This window comes from Ricinus communis, chromosome 9 (assembly GCF_019578655.1).
Source record: "Ricinus communis isolate WT05 ecotype wild-type chromosome 9, ASM1957865v1, whole genome shotgun sequence".
In the NCBI taxonomy this organism is placed as follows: Eukaryota; Viridiplantae; Streptophyta; class Magnoliopsida; order Malpighiales; family Euphorbiaceae; genus Ricinus; species Ricinus communis.
In genome coordinates, this window is record NC_063264.1 from 25,203,360 (window position 1) to 25,223,562 (window position 20,203).

The 20,203-nt window shown below is 30.6% G+C and overlaps 1 protein-coding gene across 1 annotated transcript; it reads left to right on the forward strand.

Moving 5' to 3' along the window:
- Window positions 1-14,794: 14,794 nt before the first annotated feature.
- LOC107262680 (peptide methionine sulfoxide reductase B1, chloroplastic) lies at window positions 14,795-17,265 on the forward strand. The gene is made up of 5 exons (XM_048379652.1): window positions 14,795-15,167; window positions 15,893-16,004; window positions 16,552-16,617; window positions 16,771-16,968; window positions 17,065-17,265. The coding sequence occupies exons 1-5, from the start codon at window positions 14,981-14,983 to the stop codon at window positions 17,090-17,092; spliced, it is 591 nt and encodes a 196-aa protein (XP_048235609.1). The 5' UTR covers window positions 14,795-14,980; the 3' UTR covers window positions 17,093-17,265.
- The last annotated feature ends 2,938 nt before the right edge of the window (window positions 17,266-20,203 follow it).

Genomic DNA, 20,203 nt, shown 5'->3' on the forward strand with positions numbered 1-20,203 from the left:
CTTGCCGCCCTTGCTACGAGATTGAACTAGACTCTCCCCCTCAAGCTGGTAGTCTAAAGGAAGGTCTGTGTGAACATCTTCCATTAAATCACCATACAAGAAAGCATTATTCACACTTAACTGAGCCAAATACCAACCATTGATAGCTGCCAAAGCTAAAAACATTCTAATAGAAGTATGTTTAGCTACAAGACTAAAAGTTTTTTGAAAATCAACTTCTTTCTTTTGAGTACACCCCTTTGTCACCAAATGAGCTTTATATTTATCTAAACTACCATCAGCCAAGTATTTGGTCTTGTAGACCTATTTATATCCAATAGGAACCTTTTCATGAGGTAAAGCTATAATATCCATGTATTATTTTGATGCAATGCTTCCAATTCAAACTGTATAACATCTCTCTAATGAGAATGCTCAATTGCTTGACTATAATTAACAAGATCTGGTGTAGTGGTGATAGACAAAGCAAATTTCTAATATGTGGGGGAAACAGCGGTATAAGAGATATAGTACGATAATGGGAAAGCGACAGAAGAGTCTAGAAAAGTAGGTGAGTGTGTTGAAACAGATTGATGATAGTGTTGTAAGTAAGAGGGAAATTTAGTGGTTCTGGAACTCCTCCTAAGAATAGGAGAAATAGGAATAGTAAGTGAAGGATCACTATCAATAGGAGGCGGTGATAAGGTTTGAGATTATTGAAGTGTAGAAGATATAGCAGGAACTGTGTGAACAGGGTCATTTACAGTAAGAGAAGAAGTTTGAAAGTGATAAAGGTATGAATGATCAATAGGAATATAAGGCAAAATAATAACGTAGGATGAGTTTGAGAAATTGAAGGTAAAGAAAAGAAAGATGATTTCACAGAATGTGACATCTCTTAAGATAAAGCAGGTCCGAGAATCAAGATCAAAAAGCTTATAGCCTTTAACACGTGCAGGATATCCTAAAAAAATGCACTTTTACCCCTTTTGAATGATAGAAATCATACATGTTAAATTTTGTTCCTTGACTTATCCTTATTATCTTAATAGAGATATAAAATTGAGTAAGAATGAGATTATAGAAGTATTTAACCCAATAAAAGATATAACGACCCGAAACCATATCATATGAGATATTGTTCGCTTTGGCCCCCATTGGCCTCACGGTTTTATCCCTTTGGCAGGTTCGAGAACTTTCCAAAAAGTCCCCCCCCCCCTATCCTGAAATTTCTCTGAACCAAGCACGTTTAACTTTAGAGTTCCTACAACTCCACATCCAAACAACCAAAAGGCGCTTTATGTGATTAGTTCCAACCTTTTATATATATGTTATCAACTATTTCCCCCCCCATTTTGAAGTGTAATTCAATTCATTCATGTACCCCGTACCTTAGAGTGTTGCCATCCTAGAAGCCTGCCAGAAGTCGTTCCTTATCCAGGCATCCTATCTTTGCCCCGACGTCCACTTCCCGTCCTCATCGGGTCACTTCTCTAGGCCAGGCTATCACAAAAGACTTAAAATTTGCATTTAAGCAAGAAAACCCAAGTAGATTATGAGAACTCGTCAACTGTGGACAAAAGATAGTGATGTTTATTCAAATCTAAATGTGAGTATGGACCCCAAACATCCATATGCATAAGGTCAAACAAACTAGCAATAGTATCAACAAACTCCGAAAAGGGTAATCTTTTCATTTTAGCCTTGGGACAAGTAATAAAAGGTGACTTACTATGAGCATTACATCCAAGTAAAAGACTGAAGAGTTGAAGATGTTTGAAAGGAATGTGTCCTAGTTTATGATGCCAAGTTTTATATGAAACTGCAGACAGAACCAACATTATTGACTTTTTTGCTATAAACATTAGGATTTTGTAGAAAATACGAGGCCTTGATACACTTTAGCCAGTCCAATCATCATCCATGATGAGAGGACTTGGATAAAGCAATAGTTAGAATAAAAAAATGAGGCAAAATTTTCTCGATAAGGTAAGTTTACTTGTTGAGAGTAAATTGAAAGTAAATGAAGGTATAAGAAAGACATTGTGCAATATAAGATCATAATTGAGGGAAATAGTTCCAATGTGTGTCACTTTATTTGTTGAACCATTAGGCAACTTTACTAAACAAGCAGTTAGTGAATAACAAGAATTAAACTAATCAATAGAGCATACTTTATAATCTAATGCTCCTGTGTCCATAATCCAGGGTGCTACTTTTGATTTAGTACGCAAAAGTTATTGAAGCATACTAGAATTAGATGCAGAAAACACTAAGCAATGTTTACCTATAGCATTAGTAAGGTGAGATCCCGTGGGAATCTGAGTGGCCATAAGACTATCAACAGCTCTATCAAAAAATGTCATCGGCTTAAAAATTTATTCTTTTGAAAGATTCAATTGAGGAGTAGATCCAACCATATATGTTTCATCATTCATGATGGCTTGATTAGCTGATGATTAAGAACTTGGATTAGCATTATTCTTTCCTTTTATAAATTTGAAATCAGGTGGAGAACTTGTTAATTTGTAGCATTTTTCCTCCAAATGGCTAGTCTTTCCACAATGTGTGCATTACAAGTTTGAATTCCCTTTCTTGACTGCCATAATAGCTGCATCATTCGAAGTTTGTGACTGTAGATGAATTGATCTTTGACTTTCCTTTCTCAAGACCATGCTGTAAGCTTGATCAACAGACGGAAACTGGTTCATGATCATAATTTGTGACCTTAAGCCTTGAAAAAATCCATCAAGTCCATTCAAGAACTTGAATATATAATCTTTTTGCTGAAGATCTATGTATGTTTGAAAATAGCTTTGATTGCAACTTCCATAAGTGCAATGAGGCAATAGCCTGAAATTCCTTAACTCTTTCCAAATCCCATTCAAGTTAGTAAAAAAGTCATCTACATATCTAAATCCTAGATGATTGTGCTCAATTGATGCTGCAAGTGATAGATTTTTGAATCATTAGGATGTGAGAACCTTTGATTCAACTTCTCCCATATTTAACTAGCTTCTTCTATATAGAATACAATTGATGCAATCAGAGCTGAAATAGATCTCAACAGTCATGCTACCAGCAGGTTATTGCAACGTATCCAAGCTAGATACAAAGGACTCTCTAGTTTAGACTTAGGAATGCTTCCACCCAAGAAACCTTGCTTGTTCTTAATAGAAACATCAAGTAGAAAATATATTTTCCAGGAGCTAAAATTCATAGAACTTGACTTTGGAGACATAATCACTAAGTTGTGATTCTCGGCATTGTGTAAGTAGTATGGTGAGATGGATCTTTAAGAGGATTAACAGAATGATTAGTACCAACTTCCGCCATTGTTGAAGTAATCAAGCTTTCAAAGAAAAGGAAGATGAACAGATTTGAAACGAAGATGACTTTGAGATTATATAACCATGTTTCTTGAGATCTTATCCTAATGCTCTAACATCGTAACAAAGATTAGAGAGCAAGATAAAAATGAGAGAAAGATCATGAGAAATATGTGTATTCTGTATATTCTAGCTAACAGTTACACCATCATATAAATATAAGATTCTGTTATTGTGCAACCAATGAATGATTGACACCTCAGCTCATTCTATTTACGTCGCCAATTAGTAACTAACTAACAATTAGCTCATTGACAATTGACTATGGTTAGTTATTCAATTTTCCCATTTTGATAGAATCTTGATTGTTGTTTACAATTGCAACTAATAACTTTTAGAGCTTCTTGAACATATACAAAACAGCCCTCTCTACTTCTCCACTCGAACCATAACCTAAACTAGAACTGGAAATGGAATGAGAACCTCCATCCAGACCTAGACCAGACACCCACATACCGTATATGCCAGTGGTTATGCTACAGATAGTTGTGTCTTGAATCGAAAGTGAGGGCTGTAGCTCAGGGAAGATTTGCCTGTAATCAATAGCAGAGACTATTGACCCTCTTCTTGTTCCTAGTCGTCTGTTACGAGTCTGGGAAGCCTGAAATCCTAAATATGAGGGATTCCTCAAAATAGAGAAGGGCGGGCAGGGCTTCCGCAAGGGCCTCCCCTCTTTTCCCAGTCAAGATAGATAGGAAGGAGTGTTGGTGTGGCAAGTAAATGCCACAACCAGCCTCTTTATTTATGTATGTACACCTTTGATTCAGGGCTAGCCCACCCTTCTTCCTGCTAATCCGGCCATTTCTGAACCTGTCTTTCCCATCCCATGCAATTCAATGGAGGACTTCTCAATTCTTCTGATTCCCAGCTCCCTTAGCTTATTCTTATTATATTAAAAAAAACTATAGGGTTCTAGACCTTAGCATGGTAAATAGGCTCAATGATCTCTTTCTTCGATAGACTGGTCCGGCGCTCCGAGTGGTTATATTCGTACATGTTTCGACTCGCCGAATGATTTTTTTTTTCTATTGTAGTCACTATAGGATAGGGATTGATTTCTTCTATTTCTTGATTTACAATTGCAAATTTTTTTAATTTAGGTGTTTGAATCATTTGCAGAGTGCTGGTACATGTGGATATTTCATTTGGCTCGAACAAGATAAAAGAAAATATTGAAAATTGTTATTATGAGCGGGTTTTCTGTATTATTGTAAGGTTTGTAATCAAATATATTTGTTGAAATGGAAATGGTAAATTATGTCACTCTGTCCGTTGTACTTAATAAGAATTATTACTTTTATATGTGTAAGTTGGTATTTCAATTGTAATAACATTGTACTTGCAACGAATTGAAAAGAAAAAAAAAATTCTTTTTACATGGGTTTTACAAATTCTACTTTGCATTTTAAAGGTTGCAATGTAAAGTTCATTCGAACACCTTAATAAAGTTTGTTAGCGTTAAGCTTGTCAATACCTAACTAGTTAACTCATAAATTGACTTATTTATAAACTCACGAGTTCAATAAGAAGCTAACTCATTAATGGATTAATTAATAGGCTCATAAAAAATACATAATATTTTTATAATAATTATTTTATTTTAGATATATATAATATCTATCAATTTATATAAACTAATATGTAAAATAAAATATCTATATTATACATTATAATGAATCTATATTAAACATTATGTATAATATTAATCAATTTAATAGATGAAATAAATGTAAATGAATTATTTAAATTAAAAAATTTAGTTCAAATCCAAATTGTAGTTATCTTATGCATGGATTAACATGATCTAACAGGATCATATCAAATGAATAGAAAAACTAGGCTTTTTACCCAAGTTTCTAATTAATAATTAAAATTGACTAAGCAATGGTTTTCAAGCAAACACAAAAATAAAACCAAAAACTACAAAAAATGCAGTTAATAATATATAGTATACTATGAGTATATTATGAGTATTTAATGTATATCTACTACCATTAATAGTTATAACGACTAAAATTAAAACAATAACAATAAAGGAAAGGAAAAATATAGAGAGCATGACATGAAATTCAGATCTTAGTGCCTATAAGTAACAACCAAAATTTTTTTTAATTTTCTAATTAAGTTCCAACTAAAATATAAAATAAAAAGCAAAAAATGATATTAAAAATTGAATTAAAAAAAAAGCTATAACTATTCTTTAAGTATAATAAAACATAAATGTGCTTAAATAATAAAAAAAAATTATTATTATAAGAATATGATTCATGCGCAAATTAAAAATTATATGAAAAGAAAACATTAAAAATATGTAAAGAAAGAGAAGATAAGAAAATATAACAGTACATAATATATTCTGAGTATAATATGAGTATATAATGAGTATCTATAATAATTTTAAAATTAATTAAAATTTATAAAATTATTGCATCAATGTTATGAGATTATAGTGAATGAATTTAAATGCTTGAAGAAATTTTTAAATTAATTTTGAAAATAAAATTCAAAATATTAAAAAAATAGATAAATATTATAATTGTATAAAGTATATCATAAGTATATTACAAGTATATAATAAATATATAGGTATTTTATAAGTATATAATTTGTATTTATATTATGTGTGTTTGATATATATTTAGTAAAATTTTTGTATATTGACTATTATATGATATAGATATATAAAAGTAATATATCAATTATATATTATATAGAAAATTATCTTCTAAAATATATAAAATAATTCTTAAAAGATACAGTGAAAAGTATATACTAAGTATATAATAAGTTTATTTTAGGTATATGATACTATGATTCTAATTAAATTTTCTCCTTTTAGATTTTAAAATCATCTTTTATATTTTTAATTTATAAATGTGGTCAAAATTATGTATTTTTCTTCACCATAATGAATACAATAACAAAAATTGAGTTAAAATCATTTATAATAAATTCAAACAAATAAAATAACTAAACCTTAAAATATATGTAAGAGAAATGATACCTACTTAGTATTAAAGTTAACAATTCCATTATTAAACTTATTAATATTATCATAAAATTATTTGTCCATCATGTATAATACATTAACAGAAAAACCATATGACAATTACATCAAGTTTATTCTTCAAATCTTCTTTGGCTTATCGAGTTCTTTAACTTTCCCACATAATTTACACACTATCAAAACCTGCATCTTCCTTGAATTTTGTATAAGAAAACATCATGATCGCAAACCTCTTCCGATATTCATAAATTTATTATTTAGAAATCATAACTATATTAGGTCTTTCCGCATAAAATAATGTACATTTATAAAATTAGTAAAATACAAAAAGAACTTAGAAAAGCCACAAGTTTCATTTTTGAAAGATCTAATTAAAAAAACTAACAACATTTGCATTTTGCTTTTTTAAAATCTAACAAGATCATATCACATAAACAAAAAAAATAAATATATATGTATATACATATATGTATATATGTATATACATATATATATATGTATATACATATTGTATATATGTATATACATATATACATATATGTATATATATATATATAGGTAATTTAGAAGATGATGGCTTTTTGTAGAAATTCTCTTTGTTTTTGGGAGTTCTCCTATTTTTGAAAAATCGTTTTTTCTTAAAAGATTTGGAAAAATCTTCTTTGCATTTTTCCTTTGCAGGTAAGGGAAGGTTCTATGGGATTATACTCAAACTGGTTACAAAAACTACCTAGTTCTTGCCTAGTCTTCTTCATTTCCCATTTGAGTTGTCTTTGGAGTTTAAGGTCATGGCAAATCTTCAATCCTTCTTTCTGGGTAAGGCTAACTAATTCACCATAAGTGTAGAAATCATAAGGGACCTGACCATTATGGGTTTCTCTTATGGTATTCCTAACTCTTTCACCTAGTATCTTAGGTAAACCAGCTAACAATTTTTCTTTCCAAAAAGGTTAGTTTGAATCTTCCCTAAGTATGACTCTGGTCAGGAAAGTATCTTTATAAGCTTGAAAATTGCTAAGTTTTTTACAGGTTAGATTGCTAAGAAGCTCAACATTCTTATATTTTAGAAGAAAAGAGTCTCCTTTAAAGTGGAGGAAAATCGTCAAGATTAAGGTTGACACAGCATCCTCAATAGGATTTCCTAGCTCATCTAAGATGGGGGTCCCTTCTATTGTGGTTTGTATGGCACTTAGGATTTGTAATTATGTGTCTTTATTTGAAGAACAATGCTCTTTAAAACATTTTTATCATTTAAAAAAATTGTAATGTTTGGAAAACAATTGAAAGAAATTGGTCCTTTATTAAGGCTTGATTCAATAGTACCTAACAAAGAATCATAGAAATTTGTAAACCTAGCATCTCTAAGGACTGTTAAGATGGAAGTATCTAAACCTTCTCTGGTAAGGCACTTTATTCCTATCTGGACAAGGCCTATATGAATGTACTTATAGTCTTTTTCTTTATGCTTCTGGAGGGTTTTTGGATTCAAAAGATAAATTTCTTCAAAAGGCTTTGAAATTTGAATATCTCTTTCTTCAGTTTTGATAGTAAAATCAGTTTTGAAGAGAGCAAACTTTGAAAACTCATAGATTTGCTTCTTTTGAACCTTGGATATTTTCCAATCATCAATATGCTTTGAAAAATCTTCAATAGTGATTTCCTCACTATTTACTAAACCTTGAGACCTTGAAGACTTAGAGGTAGTGAATACAAGAGGAAGGTGGTTTCTCACTATCACTCTCACCACTCTCTTTTCTCACTATATTTCTAAGGGTATGACTTGAAGAATACAAGAGTTTCTTGGTATTTTTCAGTCTGCCTTCTTCTTTGAAAAACTTCTCTATTTATCGAGGTCTTCAGCCTTCAGGCCTCATAATTGAAACTTTGGATGCTCTCCCTAGTGGAATGAGGGGCTCCACGTCTTTTGTATGCTTTTGATAATGGAGTGAAAGGCTCCATGACTTTTGCAGAAGTTGTCTGCCACGCTTTAGTAAAGAATCTTTTGCTTTTTAAAAAGTAAAGATGTAGAGTCTTTTATCTTTTTTCTTTTAAATTTTTTTTATTGGGCATTTGGCCCATTACAAAATATTTCGGGCTGCCATTCCTGGTTTTCAACTCTCTTCAAAACTGATTTTACTATCAAAACTGAAGAAAGAGATATTCAAATTTCAAAGCCTTTTGAAGAAATTTATCTTTTAAATCCAAAGACCCTCCAGAAGCATAAAGAAAAAGACTATAAGTACATTCATATAGGCCTTGTCCAGGTAGAAATAAAGCCCCTTACCAGAGAAGGTTTAGATACTTCCATCTTAGCAGTCCTTAGAGATGCTAGGTTTATAAATTTCTATGATTCTTTGTTAGGTACTGTTGAGTCGAGCCTTAATAAAAGACCAGTTTCTTTCAATTGTTTTCCAAACATTACAATTTCTTTAAATGACAAAAATGTTTTAAAGAGCATTGTTCTTCAAATAAAGACGCATAATTACAAAATGCTTGAAGGATCTATTTCGATAGCATTGATTTTTAAAATACATTACAAAGCCATGATTTCTGCTTTTAGTTCGAAACACAAGCTCCACTCACCAAAAGGAGAAACCTTATTCCTCCAAACAGATCTTTCCAAATCTAATGCAACTATTCCGAAAATCATTCAATGGAAGGATATCACTCTTCCAGAAGAATGGATCCTTGAAGGTGCAACCCAACCTGAATCACCAAAGCAAACAGAGCCAAATACAAATCTCAAAACATAACCCAGTTTCCAGATGGAAAAGTAAAGCTTACATTCAACAGGAAATCAACCTCTTTTAGATTTTCTGATGATGATTCTTCAACATCGACCATAGATATTGGAAGGGTATCAAAAATACCTTCTGTTATTTATGCCCCTTACAAAGAACCAACTCCATTACAAACACAACCAAGATTTTCAACATCTGATATACCAAGCTCAAACACTATATTACAGAATGTTGATTACCAAAGCAATATCCCTAGACCCGTCTACAATGAACCAAAGAAAGATGATGATAATATAGAGACCGTCTCTACCCCCTCTTCACCATCACCATATGCAATAACTCAAACTCTAGAAGCAGAAATCAACATGATTTCAAAATATTTTCAAATCAATAAAAAGCTTTTACATGAAGATTTCTATTAAAAAAACCATTCTAAAAAATTTTGGTTTTTAAGCATTTTTTACAAGAAAAAGACAGTATTCAAGAGAGATACTATCAATTTTGCATAAAAAACAAGATCCAAATCAAATTTTTTGATTGGTTTCAGATTTATTGCAAAGAAAATAGTATTCTTTATTCTTTCAAAGAAAAGCTTATTAGTCCCGTTACTATAAGAAACAAGACCCCGGAATGGAAGGTTGGGGAAAACCAAACCATCCAGTCTGAACATCCTCCCCTTAGGAAAATAACCATTCCTTATGGAGAGAATGAAATAGAGGCTACACCTTACAAATTAATAGGAAAAGGTCTTGAGAAAAATGTCAAGAATATTATTCAGCAGAACAATTTCTCGAATACCTATCTTAACACAATAGGGAAGCAGCTTGTTAGGATAGAAAGCCAGATCCAAAAACCTCCTATAGTCTTCACCTCTCCAATCCTCAATACTGATCATCCAAAAGAGATAAGCCAAACAGAAAAGCTTAAAAACCCAGTCTTCAAACCGTACCAAATCCCAAAGCCTAGCTAAGATCAATTTCAGAAGCAAACTGAGTTTGCTAGAGCAGTCAAGGAACAACTTAGCAAATTAGCCACTTCCGAGTCCTCCAAAAACCTAGTACCCGATACTCCTCAAAGCAATAGGAATATCAATGCTATAGATCAAGCCCAATGCAATGAATCTAATGATTCAGAGCTTGAAACTAAAAAACCTTCCAACATTAACAGATTGGGATGGCAAGCCCCTAGATTGACCTAGCATACTTCTAGGAATACAGCCCCAGATTTAGGGATAGAAAATAGGAATAATACCATAACCCAATCTAGATTCAATGCCTCTTCCGTCTATGAATGGAATATAGATGGAATGTCAGAATACAACATTCTTGGTCTCTTACAACAGATGATCATGGCAGCCAATGCCTATAAAACCCAAAGTGGTACCTCTCATACAGCCATTGTTGAACTCCTAGGTGCCATCCAAACTACCATAGAAGGGACCCCCATCTTAGATGAGCTAGGAAATCCTATTGAGAATGCTGTGTCAACCTTAATCCTAACGATTTCTCTCCACTTCATAGAAGATCCTTTTCTTCTAAAAGATAAGAATGCTGAGCTTCTTAGTAATCTAACCTATAAAAAGCTTAGCAATTTCTAAGCTTATAAAGCTACCTTCCTGACCAGAATCATGCTTAGGGAAGATTCAAACCAACCTTTCTGGAAAGAAAAATTCTTAGCTGGTTTACCTAAAATACTAGGTGAAAGAGTTAGGAATACCATAAGAGAAGCCCATAATGGCCAGATCCCTTATAATTTCTACACTTATGGTGAATTAGTTAGCCTTACCTAGAAAGAAGGATTGAAGATTTGTCATGACCTTAAACTCCAAAGACAACTCAAATGGGAAATGAAGAAGACTAGACAAGAACTAGGTAGATTTTGCAACCAGTTTGAGTATAATTCCATAGAACCTTCCCCTACCTGCAAAGGAAAATGCAAAGAAGATTTTTCCAAATCTTTTAAGAAAAAATAATTTTTCAAAAATAGGAGAATTCTCAAAAACAAAGAGAATTTCTACAAAAAGCCATCCTCTTCTAAATTTTCAAAACAAAATTCCAAAAAAGATTTTAGCAAAATTACTTGCTATAAATGTGGAAAAAATGGTCACACTTCAAAGTATTGCAAGTTTTCTATAAAACTTCATGAGCTACAAATAGAAGAAAAAATTTTGAGCAAAATTTCAGCTCTTCTTGTTGATTCCTCTGAATCAGAATTTTCGAATAATGAGGAAGAATTTCAAATTGATGAAATCAAAACCTCATCCGATTATTCTGAATCAGATTCTGATGATATTGCAAAGAATATTAATATGCTCACTAGGCAACAAGAAGCTCTTCTTGAAGCCGTCAAGCATATTAATGACCCCCAAATCCAAAGACAAGTTTTGAAAGAAATTCTAAAAACTGAAATCCTTGTTCCTTCCTCTAGTAAGAACACTTATGATCTTACTATGATCTTGGATAAAGGAAAAAAGTTAAAGAACCTTCTTCCTACCGTCCAAGAACTTCAGAAAGAAATTAAAGCTATCAAAACAGAGCTCAAAGATTTGAAAGAAAAACAGCAAAATGATTCTGTTTTGCTCCAAAGCTTGATTCTTAAACAGAATAGTGATTCTGATTCTGAAGAAGAAAATGATTTTCAAAATCTTAAGGTTTCTGAAAATGTTCCAGAAAACTTCATTAATGTTTTAAAAGAAATTACCTCAAGAAAATATTTAATCCAAATAAAACTCATTTTCCCTGGTGATTTCCAAATATAAACTATAGCTTTATTTGATACAGGAGTGGACCTCAACTGTATCAATTATGAGCTGGTTCCTAAAAGGTATCATCAAGAAACAAAAGAAACGCTTACCTTAGCCAATAGTTCAAATATTAGAATTGCAGGAAAAACTGAAGTTGGAATTCTAAATAATAATATTGCTTTAAAAAATATTTTTATTCTTACAAAGAATTTACAGCAAACAGTTATTTTGGGAACTCTTTTTATCAATTTAATTACTCTTTTCAAAGTACCTACTGTTGGTATCATTTTTAAAGCTAAAGATTCAAAGATTGTTTTTCCTTTTATAGAAAAACCCAAGAAGAGAAATCTCAATCTTATAAAAGCCTACTCAATTTATAATTTTGAGATAAATGCTTTGATTAAAGGACAACAAACCCAGCTTTTCCACTTGAAACAAGATATGGATTTGAAAAGAATCCAAAGTCAAATGCAAAATGATTCTATCTAAAGAAAAATCTTTAATTTGCAAAAGAAGATTAAAAATGAAATTTGTTCTGATCTTCCTAATGCTTTTTGTAAAAGAAAACAGCATATGGTAGATTTACCATATGAAAAAGATTTTTGTGATAAATAAATTCCCACCAAAGCAAGACCCATCCAAATGAATTAAACCCTAGAAAGCCATTGAAGAGTAGAAATAAAAGATTTAGAGCAAAAGGGTTTGATTACCAAATCCAGATCCCCCTGATCGTGTGCAGCATTCTATGTCAACAAAAATAGTGAGATAGAAAGAGGAATACCTAGGTTGGTGATTAATTACAAACTATTCAATAAAGCTCTAAAGTGGATTAGATACCCAATTCTAAACAAAAAAGATCTTCTTCAAAAGCTTCATTCTGCTTTTATTTTTTCAAAGTTTGATATGAAATCAGGATTTTGGCAAATCCAGATTCATCCTAAAGACAGGTACAAAACTGCTTTTACAGTTCTGTTTGGCCAGTACAAATGGAATGTAATGCCTTTCGGATTAAAAAATGCTCATTCTGAATTTCAAAAAATCATGAATGACATTTTCAATCCTTATTCAAAGTTTTGCTTTGTCTATATCGATGATGTGTTGATATTTTCAAATTCTCTAGAGCAACATTTCAAACACTTAGAGACATTTTTCTATGTTGTTAAAAAAAATAGTCTTGTAGTTTCAAAGTCCAAGATATCTTTATTCCAAATAAAAATTAGATTTCTTGGCTACTACATATCCCGGGGAACTATCACCCCAATTGAAAGATCTCTAACCTTTACTTCAAAATTTCCAAACAAAATTTTGGAAAAAAAAAACTCAATTGCAAAGATTTCTTGGCAGTTTAAATTACGTAATGGATTTTTATCCAAATTTGAACTGTCTAGCAAAGCCCATCCATGATAGATTAAAGAAAAACCCCCCTGGATGGACTGATGAGCATACAAAGATTGTCCAAAGCATTAAAAAATAAGTTTCTGAAATACCATGCTTACACCTAGCTGATCCATCTGCATTCAAAATTGTTGAAACTGATGCATCAAATTTAGGATATGGTGGGATTCTTAAGCAAGTTCAAAACAACAAAGAATGTATTGTCCAATTTACTTACACTTTATATATATATATATATATATATATATATATATATATATATATATATATATATATATATATATATATATTTGCCTAGATTTTTAACCAATATTTAAAATTGACTAAGCAATAGTTTTCAAATATAAAAAAATAGAATTACCAATATATAGTAGACTACAAGTATATTATGAGTATCTACTACCTTATCATTATAATAATTAAAATAAAAACAACAACAACAACAAAGCAAAAAAGAAAAAGGAAAATAAATAACATGAATGGAATTCAGGTCTTAGTGCCCACAAGTAACGAGCAATATTTACATTTTACTTCTTCAAAATTTAAAACTTTAGTTGTTCTATGCATGGATTAGCATGATCTAACAAGATCATATCACACGAATAGAAAAGAAAATTGAACTTTTTACCTCAACTTTTAACCAATAATTAGAATTGACTAAAAAATAGTTTTCAAACAAACACTAGAAAAACTAAAATTACAATCAAAATACAGTTAACAGTATATAGTATACTCCGAGTATATTATGAGTAGATAATGAGTAACTACTACCATTATCATTATAATGACTAAAATCAAAACAATAACAACAAAGCGAAAGAAAAACAGAAAGCATGATATGGAGTTCAGGTTTTAGTGCCTATAAGAAATAACTAAAATTTTCTCTTAGTCTTCTTCTTCTATTTTTCTATTTTATATTCTATTTACCTTCTCAGTTTCTAAACTCTCAAACTACATATATTCTTTTTTTTTTTCATTACAATTGTTTTGCATTTCATCAAATACTTAGAATGCATTCGTTGATAACATAAAATAGTAACTTTGCCACCAACATTAATATTTTCCTTTTATTTTTTTAATTTTTTTTGAAGGAAAATTATCAACAACTTTTTTCTAAGAAAACCTCTAATAATTTCTTACATATTATACTTAAAAACTGCTTGCATGAAAAGACTCAAAAAAAAGAAAATAGAAGAAAGTTAGAAAGAAATTAAAAGATAAAAATAAAATAAAAAACAGAAAAAAATCGTTAAAAATTTGTGCAACAAGAGAGCTTCAAAGAAAGTGGATTTTATGTAAAAAAATAATAATTAGAGATATAAAAAAAAAAATTAAAAGAAGCTGAAAAATATATAAAAAATTAAAAAGTTAAAAAGTAAAAACTAAAAATAAAGCATATAAAAATAAAGCAAAGAGAAAATAAGGTATATGGTGTAATTTCATCGTTATTAAAGCGTTAAAGTGATTGGGTTGGTTTACAGCCCTAGAAAAAGAATAAACAATAAACTCAACGTGTGACATGTTCACCCTTCTACGTGCTAACTCTGGAGCCACATATATTGTTTCCTAGACATCCACCAAGTAACTTTGGCCAATCAAAATTTCTTTATTGATTGAAAGGTTAATCCAATGGTTAAGATGAGTTTTTGAAGCATAACATCGATGCTGGTTAAGTATTTGGGAACTGTAAAAGGTGAGTGTGTTTGGTTCTGTATCAAGGTCAGTAATGGCAGTTAGAATTGGTCACACCATAAGCTTACCAACGACAACAACCACAAGAAAAACATTCGTTTCTTCCAAAACCCAATTTCAAAGCTTACCCTTTTCCAGTTTTGGATTACCCAAAAGAGTCTCCTTCTCTGTTCGAGCTATGGGTTCATCTGCATCTTCACAGAGACCAGACAACATTCAGGGTAATAAATTCTGTTTCTTTTTCTTTTTTCCCTTTTTTAAATGAATATGATGTATATAGGCATTATTTGGCAATTAATACGAATTTGTTCTTGTGTCAGCGATCTTAGAGATGAAATTTGGTTTATTGAAATTCTCAAAATCCTAACTCTTTGCAGCGATATGTTTGTGTTGATTCTATGTGATGGTGCGGGTCTCATAAATTCTACTGGTTTCAGTTTACAGTATTCACCTTAGTCTAAGTATGAGCTAGTGTATCCTGTTGTAATCTCTCGGTGGGCATATTTTTCTTATAAGAATGTTTGTTTTCAGTAATTGGATGTTTGTATGTAGGACAGAACTTGTCATGTCACAGGTGTTAGCGATGCAGAATTGTTGACACACTATTGAACTCAAATGAAATTTTGGCATCCTTGTGACTGATTTGCACAGGTGATAGCCAGTTGGCTGGGTATTTGTTCATGGTTCATGAAATTCTTGATAACACAGTAGAATTATGAAATACAAGTCATTAATCTCCAAAATTATATAGCCAGCTCTCCAATTAGCATGATCTCTTCACTGTTTCAGTATCCTAAATGTCAAAATTCATTTTCATAATTGATAAGCTGTTGTTATTTCTTGATTCTACCTGTGTGATTGTTTACAAGAGCAGAAGCCTTTTAACTGTGTACTTGTGATTGTTTACAATAGCAGGAGCCTTTTAACTGTTTAATCTCTTTTGTAGAGGCAGGAAAGGTTAATTATGCTTCTGTAAGTGATGATGAATGGAAGAAGAGGCTTTCAGCTGAACAATTTTACATTACTCGTCAGAAGGGAACTGAAAGGGCTTTCACTGGGTATGATATATAAGATGCACTGCAGAAAATTTCTTTATTGACTGACAATTTAAGGGCTTCAAAAGGCCTTCTCCAATAACTAATTTAGAGCCAGTTGCTTGTTCATGATATGGGGGTAAAAAATTTGTGAAAAAACAGTGTTCTTAAGGCTGCAGATGATCCAAGCCAGCCATGAACAGCTCCGTGACTGGGCTTGGTAAGGTGGCTTGGCTCAGTAAGGGCTCGATTAAACTTGTTTGGATATTATAAACGAGCATTCTCAATTGTTGAGCTAAGTCCGACCAAATGTCTGTTCAACTTTTTTAAGTTTGTAAGCAGCTTGTATAGGCAAAGATTACTAGCACATGTAATTTTTATATTAAAATTAAGAGTAATACATTGAAATTCATCAATAAATTCTGTCTAAAACTTAAATAATCAAAAAACTTTAGAAAGGCTGCCCATTCTCTCTGCTTATCAGCATAACTTAATGGACCGCTAATTATATGCACTGAACTATCCTTCGAAACTAACATATTTGGTTTGCTGTTATGTTTCGTAATTTCAGGGAATACTGGAACACCAAAACCCCTGGAACTTACCACTGCATATGCTGTGATACACCTCTCTTTGAGTATGTATCCTCTTTTTCTTCATTAGTTTTTGTACTTTTTCCTTTATTTTTTAAGGAAAGTCTGGTTGCATGCAAGTGTACAAAATTAGTCAACTAAAACATCTATGCTGAAGTCAAGTGAACAGAACTGACCCGTAAACTTTTCTCCTGCAGATCATCCACTAAATTTGACAGCGGAACTGGTTGGCCATCTTATTATCAGCCTATTGGAAACAATGTGAAGTCGAAGTTAGATTTGTCGATTATTTTCATGCCGCGTGAAGAAGTTCTTTGTGCTGTTTGTGATGCTCATTTAGGCCATGTCTTTGATGATGGCCCGCCACCAACCAGAAAACGTTACTGTATAAATAGGTAAAATACTTCCTTCCTACTGTGTGGAACTCTTTACTTAGTTTCCAACTTGAATCTTCTAGCAATGAATTTAAATGAAACTCTCCATGTTTGCAGTGCTTCCTTGAAACTGATATCCAAGTGAGAGATTTTGCGCGTCGCCATTCTTGCTTGTAAAGCTACAAAATACATGTTGATATTCACTCAAAACATTTGTTGTGTAAAATTGTGGATGTTGTAAACATTGTCCTTACATCATATTCCCTTGCATCACATCACAAATTAAGCAATAATTATATAATCTATACAGCTTTTGTATGCTATGATGTGAAGTAGAAATTTGAAATTTTGCAGCAGCTTTATGTGATATTATTTACCTTGTGAAAGCTAAAATTAGCTTTTCTTTATTTTTTTCCCCTCTTTTGAGTTGTCTTTCCATTTCTATTTCAGTTATGTGAAAAACCAGGAATGAGGTTTTTTTAGAACTCATCAATGGACTGTAAAAGCCTTTTTTTTTTTTTTTTAAGGGAAAGCCTAATAAGTTTTTAATTTCAAGAATTTGTCACCTCTTGTCTGGTATGCATATCAAATTAATGGATTTTAAAGGTGCATATGGAATAAGAAAAGTTATAACAGTGTACATTTTACTATATATTTTACTGAAATTTATTTTCTGTATGGGTTTTTAGAGTTTTTCATTTCAAGGTTTTGGAAAGATTGTTTAAAATTCATGAATTTTGTTCTTTTTTTTTTTAAAGTTAATTTTGATAAAACTCATAGATTTACAAAATTTCTAATGAAAAATGGGATGATGTATGGCTTCTACTGAAATTGGGCTCTGTCACTTAACATCTTTTGCTTCTCACTTAATATCACTTAAAAATGCAAAGCTCAAATTGCTCTAATTACTATTCAATCTAAATCCAAATTATTGAATCTGAATTCTGATGTGTATATCTTCCTATTATAATCTTTTTTTATGACTTTAATAGAAAAATTATTAACTCAAAGTGGTTTTGAGTTGGCATATAGATATTAAAAAATAATAAAATTCCGTTAAATTTTGGTGTCTCGCTCAGAAGGATTTTTTTCAATCCGATAAGATGTTCCGATAAGTCTAGCAACTATTATAAGATCTCACCTCTTTAGAAATTTAGTTCACCCCTTGTGAGATTGATCTTGAAACCCTTTTGTTAGGGTCGGTTGCATCTTATAGCTTTGGAGGATTTTCTTAACCCTTTGGATCAAATCTCACCGGGTGAAATTTTCCTCACCCTTTGGATCAAAACCTTTGTTTTTTGACCTAAACATTATTTTGAATTGAAGATCTAATTTCAGCTTTCATTTCTCACTCCTTTGGATATGTGCAAATTTAGCTTTCATTTCTCTCTTTACTTCTTTAAGTTTAAAATTTTCCATTTCTCCCTTTTCCTCCCATAATCTTAGGTCCTTCTTTCTTCATATGTTTATCACAATTCCCTTCACTAATCATCACCACTATTATAATTAATTTAATAGTGCTCCTCTTTTTTATCATAATAAATTACTGTCCATTTTAGTTTAATAGTCTTCAATTCTTTCCTTTACTTAATATATAATTGTATTATAGAAGAAATAACTCCAAATTTTACATGGATGTTACATGTCTACTTTATCAATATAATCAAATGGAATGAAAACCTTTCAGTTGTCAAATGTATTTAAACTTTTAATATAGAAAAATTAACTCCAAATTGAACATAAATGTTACAATTCATTTTTCTTTTTTAGATACAACATAAATGTTGCAAATCCATAGTCATGTTTGAGTGGTTGAAATTTACCTAATCAGAAATTTACTTTGTGAAAATTACATTTTTTCCCCTAAAGTTTGATTATATTGACTTTTTTTATCCATTTGTTTAGAAATTGAACATTAATTTCTTCACAGAAAGTAAAATATTTTCAACTCACAAATATCTTAAATAGTATAAAAAGTACATTGGCATGGATTTTAACTATCACTTAATTATTTTTTGCTTTTATTAGTAATTGCTTTACTTAAAAATAAAGAAAAATAAAAAGGGTTTCTAATTTAATAAAAATTTATATTTTAGTGACTTTGATACTTGCCATTACTAATTGAATTTTTATTAATCAAGTCTTTTAACTAAATTGGATAACACCAAAAATATCTGAGAAAATAATTATAAACAGAATTAAAATTCAGAAATATAGATATTTGATTTTAACATAAAAGGTATGGCCCTTATTTTATTTTGCATGAGTTTCAAATATATTCATTTTTGGTCAATTTTTGAAACTATTATGGATAAATATCATTGCATAGCAAAATTGGCATATCCTCAAAGTTTGGGAATCTTCTATATATATCTATTTATATATATTTCCTTTATCATTTTATGTGGAAACATATTGTTTCCAGAAAATGCTATGTTATGGATATGCTATTAAATAAATAATTTTATAATATTACTTATACTAGTAAACTCTCTAAGAAATTAATTTAAATTAATTTAATTGAAGTAGTATGTTATTTATCAGTGGGTATAATTTTTAGTAGTTTAACATTGACCTTACAATGTTGTAATAACAATTGTTGAAAGGAATTAATCTGTGATGAAATTTATCAAAAGCTCATATACCGATTTTAGAGATAAAGATAAATAATTATTTAAATATATATATTTTAAAAATTTATTTTAAATTTTATTAATGTAAGAAAATCAATCAATATTTTTAAAATATAAAATCTCGAAAAGAGCTATTCTAACAATTCTTTATCTAATTTTTTTATTAATATATATATAATTTTAGAAACTATTATGGATATATATCATTGCTTAGTAAAACCGGCATATCTTCAAAGATTGAGAATCTTCTATCTTCTTTCCCCACTGTATTTGTTTTGTCATTTTATGTGAAAATATATCTTTTTCCAAAGAATAACTGTTCAAAAAGTCTTTATCCAATGAATAAAATAGAGCTAAAAAGAAGAGGTGATTGGTTTTGAATGCTTATAATTGGATTGTTGAGTAGACATACCAAAAACAAATTGACTACAAGAATCTAGACTGACATCATAATTCTAGAATGTATTTATTGGAACCGTATTGATTATTTCTTCTTTCTTTAGTACAATTTACACAAATGAGATGGTGTTTGTACATTTTAAAGTTCTTCTATTTTAGGGTATGATTTATTTATTTATTTATTTATTTAAGTGTTTAATTCTTAGAAACAGTTTATAATTAAA